This window comes from Diabrotica virgifera, chromosome 10, assembly GCF_917563875.1.
Source record: "Diabrotica virgifera virgifera chromosome 10, PGI_DIABVI_V3a".
Classification (NCBI taxonomy): domain Eukaryota; kingdom Metazoa; phylum Arthropoda; class Insecta; order Coleoptera; family Chrysomelidae; genus Diabrotica; species Diabrotica virgifera.
The window spans coordinates 123,656,864-123,663,206 of record NC_065452.1 but is presented as its reverse complement, the minus strand read 5'-3'; the positions used below and the strand labels follow the sequence as shown (position 1 = coordinate 123,663,206).

Below are 6,343 nucleotides of genomic sequence, written 5' to 3'. Positions count from 1 at the left end.
TCAGGTAGCTTTACCTCCGTGACTGTGTTGGTCGTCGCCCTGAAAGGCAGGGTCTTCTGACATTGTTGTCACAAATGGTAATATTGCTCCTGTAGTGATCTTTTTCCAAGTTAAACTATTATTCTTCTAACTTGGATATACTGTACTGATGACGACTAATGAGTCAGAAACACGTGTCTGCAGATGCATTCCATCTTTTATATTGTTAATTTTGTATTCACATTCACATTGCGAGTTATTTGCCAATGATTTTTCTTTTCTATGTTTATAGTTGTACTCGCTTACTTAACATCCTTTATTGTATAAGGTTTTGGCTTTTCTTTCCTCAGGTAGCTTTACCTCCGTGACTGTGTTGGTCGTCGCCCTGAAAGGCAGGGTCTTCTGACATTGTTGTCACAAATGGTAATATTGCTCCTGTAGTGATCTTTTTCCAAGTTAAACTATTATTCTTCTAACTTGGATATACTGTACTGATGACGACTAATGAGTCAGAAACACGTGTCTGCAGTTGCATTCCATCTTTTTATATTGTTAATTTTGTATTCACATTCACATTGCGAGTTATTTGCCAATGATTTTTCTTTTCTATGTTTATAGTTGTACTCGCTTACTTAACATCCTTTATTGTATAAGGTTTTGGCTTTTCTTTCCTCAGGTAGCTTTACCTCCGTGACTGTGTTGGTCGTCGCCCTGAAAGGCAGGGTCTTCTGACATTGTTGTCACAAATGGTAATATTGCTCCTGTAGTGATCTTTTTCCAAGTTAAACTATTATTCTTCTAACTTGGATATACTGTACTGATGACGACTAATGAGTCAGAAACACGTGTCTGCAGTTGCATTCCATCTTTTTATATTGTTAATTTTGTATTCACATTCACATTGCGAGTTATTTGCCAATGATTTTGCTTTTCTATGTTTATAGTTGTACTCGCTTACTTAACATCCTTTATTAATATATATATATATATATATATATATATATATATATATATATATATATATATATATATATATATATATTGAATTATTGATGTTCGCATCCCGATCTCTACGTAAACAATCGTACCACTTACACATATTGGTAGATTCCTAAAAAATATCATTCACATTTTTTCCGAAGGCGTCATTCATCGAATTGTAAGGGAAAACAGAGTCGCTCCAAATGGCGTAAGACGACGCCTACACGACGTAACAAGTATTTTCAAGTTTCCCCAAGCTTTTCACATTATATCGGCTCAAGGCCTCGCCCAAGTAGGGTTAAGGGGCCGTATTGCTTCCTTTCGTTCTTATTTTGAGATGGATCAAATAAGTAGGCTGGAAACATATAAAATTGATATTATAAGCTTCCTTTTATAGTCTAAGAGCTAGTAAACCCTCCGACTAACGGTCTTCCTGTAAGGTTAGATATTTGTATAGTGATAATTCATAGCACACCAAGGCTAAAATGCACGTGTGTCTACCAGGTGAATCGAAAAGTGCATAGTTTAGGGGTAAAATAAACTTTCCCCGGTAAGGTTTAAATTTATGTATGTGTTTGAGTTAGTCATTTAGAAAAAATGTGTACAATGACAGGCGATTCTGAACAGCATAAGCATCTGTGTACAATTGCCAGGCGAGGGGAAAGATTAGGGTTTTTTTCCTAAAATTATTATTTTTTTTGCATTAAACAAAGTTTTTTATGTTCTTTGAATCATTCCAAACAGAAAAGGTCTTTAGTGACTTTTCTCTTAGGTTCATAGTTTTTGACATATAAGCGATTAAAAAGTTTAAAAATTGAGAAATCGGCCATTTTTAACCCTACATCGGACATTTAACTGAAAATTTCAATGTTGCCAAGGTAGTTAGATATTCTTTAAACATCGATTGATGAAATGCCGAAGAGTTTTTTGCAATACAATATTGAAAACTCCTTTGTTTTTTAATTGCTAATCAAGCGGGCGCCACACTGTAGTATAAGTGGGGACGTTTGAGTTTGCATAAATGCATTGTCTCGAGAATGGGCAAATTTGAAGAGATATCCTCAGACAGGTCGACTTCTATTTTTAAATTAGGACTTTTTGGCATATATATAATACTAGTGACGTCATCCATCTGGGCGTGATGACGTAATCGATGATTTTTTTGAATGGGAGTAGGGGTCGTTATATTACTGAATAAAGAATTAAATAACCTTTCAAATGAGCTATCACACAACCCCTACTCTTAATTAAAAAAATCATCGATTACGTCATTACGCCCAGATGGATGACGTCACTAGTATTATATATATGCCAAAAAGTCCTAATTTAAAAATAAAAATCGACCTGTCTGAGGATTTCTCTTCGAATTCAGCTATTCTCGAGATAATGAATTTATTCCAACTCAAACGTCCTCACTTATACTACAGTGTCGCCCCCGCTTGATTAGCAATTAAAAAACAAAGGGGTTTTCGATGCTTTATTGCAAAAAACTCTTTGGGATTTCATCAATCGATGTTTAAAGAATATCTACCTACCTTGACAACATTGAAATTTTCAGTTAAATGTCCGATTCAGGGATAAAATGGCCAATTTTGCACTTTTTAAATTTTTATAATCGCTTATATGTTAAAAACTATTAACCTAAGAGAAAAGTCACTAAAGGCCATTTCTGTTTGGAATGATTCAAAAAACCTAAAAAAATTTTGTTCGATGCAAAAAAAATAATTTTAGGAAAAAACCCTAATCTTTCCCCACGCCTGGCAAGTTCTTATGCTGTTCAGAGTCGCCTGTCATTGTACACATTTCTTCTAAATGACTAACTCAAACACATACTTAAATTTAAACCTTACAGGAGAAAGTATATTTTACCCCTAAATTATGCACTTTTTGATTCACCTGGTAGATACACGTGCAGGGCTGATGCCTGCCAGGTCATGGTTTTTAGCCTTGGTGTGCTATGAATTATCACTATACAAATTTCTAGCCTTACAGGAACACCGCTAGTCGGAGGGTTCACTAGCTCTTAGACTATTAACAATAAATTCAACTTGGGTTATACATTTCTTTAAATATTTTTTTGTTTTTTAACGTCTTTTTCTTCACAGAAAATCCCAAATAAAATGTTTCATTTATTTTTAGTCTAGATGTTGTCATTTTTTTGAAGAGAAGCTTTTACAGTGACGTTGTATTAATTTTTTCTCTACAATAAAATTAAAAATGCGTCACGACACATGAAATAGATGAAAGAGGCAATTTACTCTACCAGAGGAGTCAATTCTTCTTCTTCTTCAGGCTTAAGTAATCCAACTTTGGACATAGGCCTCCCCCAATTCAATCGAGTGTTTTCTAATTTGCGCCACTTTTTTCCAGTTGCGTCCTCCAATCTTCTTAATGTCATAAGCCCATCTCATTTGTGGCCTTCTCTGCTTCTCCTTTCTAACCACGGTCTCCATTGTTGTATTTCGTGATTCCATCTTTTATCCTTCAGCCCTGAGAATCTCTATTTTAATTTGGCAGCATGTTATCCTGCGTCTTTTACTTTGGTTTTGCTTCTAATCCATTTATTTGTTTTTTTGTCTATAAACCTCACCCTGAGCATTGATCTTTCCATCGCTCTTTGTGACTTTACTATTTTATCCATATTGGCCTTGGTGAGTGAACCATACGTAAGTAGGTATAGGAAGGATACACTGACAGTAAACTCTGGTTTTCAAATATTGTTCTTGTTTACGATTTAAATTAATTTGTTATATTTTATTTAATATTTATTTAAATCCCGCTGCGACGGGCCTGGACTGTTTTTGTCACAACATATAGATCCAAAATCTAATGCCGAACCAGCCGGTTTTCATATATTCCTATTTTTATGTATAGGTACTTGGCCTCGAGTCTGTGAAGAATAAACACGTTCTTTGTCACGCATTTGTAAAATTGTACAGTAGTCAGTTCTTAAATAAATTATTAAAAACTGTTATCTACGTTATTGTCACTCAACTGAAGTGAAAGAGATGTATTCTCATCAACCAATGGTCCTTCGAGCCGGATAGTGCATAAGATTATTGAAATCCAGCGTCAATGCTAAATTACCAGTTTAAATTTTATTATTACCTGTAAACCCAGTCAGCCAGTTCAAGACGGCATATTATCACGGTAAAAGTTAGTGAAATCTTCGATCGTCAACAACGAGCAGGTTTTAGAAGAAGTTTGTTTGCCGCTGTACAAATGTGAGTTTTTCCTTTTTATTGATTTATTCCTATTCTAACCAATATTTTTAAATATTTCGTTATCTTTCGCTTTGTGTGAGCCAGTTTTTATTCAAATTTATATTTAATGATATTTGAACTTTATATTTTAAATGAGTTTGCCAATTTTATTTGTAATAAACGGAAACCTGAATTATTTTAAAATTAGTATCGGTTTTTGCTTTCATTTAATTAATAGTATTTGAATTATTTCGAAATAGGATTGATATTAAGCATAAATTTCATTAATTTAAATAAAATAAAATGCCGGAATCAAAAGAAAAGAAAGAATCCGAAAAGTTGCGTAAAAGTAGGGAATCTGTTAGAAATCGTCTCGATACCTTCGCAAAATACGTTGATAAAATAGCTATACCGGGGTCGTCGGATAATTTGCCGGTCACCGAACTTTCAGTCAGATTAGATCGTGCTGAAACAATAATAGAGGAATTTGAAGTTGTTCAGGGTAAAATAGATGTGTCAGATGAAATAAAATATCGTGAAGATTTTGAAAATGTTTATTTTTCTACTATAGCAAAGGCAAAAGAGCTTCTGCAGCCTAAGCCTATTATATGTAGCAACGAAAATGCAAATCAAAGTTTAGTTTCTGATCGTAATAGCTCATTCAATTCAGGGATAAAGCTCCCAACCCTTCATTTGCGTCAATTTAGCGGGAACTATTCAACCTGGTTAGATTATCATGATTGCTTCGATACAATAATCGTTAAAAATAATGATATAAGTGACATTCAGAAATTTAATTATTTAAAATCATCCCTATCGGGGACAGCTGAAAAGATAATAAATTCTATTAAGGTTTCTGCAGCTAATTTTACAGTGGCGTGGAAGCTTCTTTGTGACAGGTATTCTAATGAGCCTTTACTAATCCATAATCATATCAAGTCCATTTTTAATCTAAAAGTAGTTAATCGTGACAGTTCTAAGTGTCTCCAACATCTAATTGATGGATTAACTAGCAATCTGCGATCTCTAGAATCCTTAGGGGAGCCAGTAAGTACTTGGGACTCAATCATGATTTTTATAATTCTAGAAAAACTTCATCCTGAAATTGTCACAGATTGGGACAAGGAGAGTCGAGGTAATGCCCCTACGTCGGTAAAACCTACTCTCGATGATCTTCTAAAATTCTTGCAGCATCGAGCTGATACTTTAGAAAAGTTCGAAGCAAGATCTATCAAGGGAGGTTCTAGTTCCAAAGATTATTCTCATTCTTCATCTCATAGATCTAAAACTAGTACAAGTCAATCATTCATCAATAATGGAGCTTCTTCAGATCTGTGTTCACATTGTAATGGTCCTCATAAAATGTCAACTTGTACTTCTTTTCAAAATTTAGATGTGCATGCGCGCATGCGTGAGATCAAAAGGGTACGAGCGTGTTTTAACTGTTTATTTATAGGACACCTAAATACCAGTTGCAAGTATGGTAAGTGCAAGAAATGTGGGAAGAAGCATCATACGCTTCTCCACATTAATGCAGAAAATAGCAATTCCCCAAATGATACTCAATCCGTTTCTTCGGATAATCAAACTCCACAAACATTGTCATGCCACGCAGTTCAGAATTCGTTTGCACTGCTGTCAACTGTCACAGTCCTAATTCCAGATCGGTCTGGAGTTAAACATAATTGTAGAGCCCTTCTGGATAGTGGTTCTCAGTCACATTTTGTCACGTATAGTCGGGTTACCAAATTGGGTCTCTCCAAGGAACCTGCCGACATTTCAGTGGTCGGTTTTTGACTCAAATATCTTCAAGAATAAAGCTCAAGAGTACGTTATCAGTATATTCTTTATATTCTTCTTTTTCGACAACCTTAAACTGTCTTGTTACTTCTTCAATTTGTGGTCATGTTCCAAGTATTCCGATCGACGTAGACTCTGTCTCTATTCCATCGAATATTCGCTTGTCTGATCCAAATTTCAATATTTCTTCCGGCATAGATCTTCTCATAGGTGTAGAGCTTTTTTGGGATCTTCTGTGCGTTGGACAAATCAAATTGGGTCCTCAAAAACCCATTTTACAAAAAACCAAATTTGGCTGGGTAATTTCTGGCCCACTGCCCAAAATGTACGATCATCAAATCGTCACTTGCAATTTCGCACAGCAGAATGAATGTCATCAT

At 34.9% G+C, this 6,343-nt stretch overlaps 1 protein-coding gene across 1 annotated transcript; it reads left to right on the top strand.

Annotated features, from left to right (window-relative positions):
• The first annotated feature begins 4,466 nt into the window (after positions 1-4,466).
• Positions 4,467-5,960, top strand: LOC126893145 (uncharacterized). The gene is made up of 2 exons (XM_050663097.1): positions 4,467-4,665; positions 4,735-5,960. The coding sequence occupies exons 1-2, from the start codon at positions 4,467-4,469 to the stop codon at positions 5,958-5,960; spliced, it is 1,425 nt and encodes a 474-aa protein (XP_050519054.1).
• Positions 5,961-6,343: the final 383 nt, after the last annotated feature.

Excerpts from the sequence above, each read along its gene's own strand:
- LOC126893145 (XM_050663097.1), top strand. The coding sequence starts at position 4,467 with ATGCCGGAATCAAAAGAAAAGAAAGAATCCGAAAAGTTGCGTAAAAGT. Across the intron at positions 4,666-4,734 it reads GGAATTTGAAGTTGTTCAGG|CAAAGGCAAAAGAGCTTCTG; the intron begins GTAAAATAGATG and ends TTTCTACTATAG.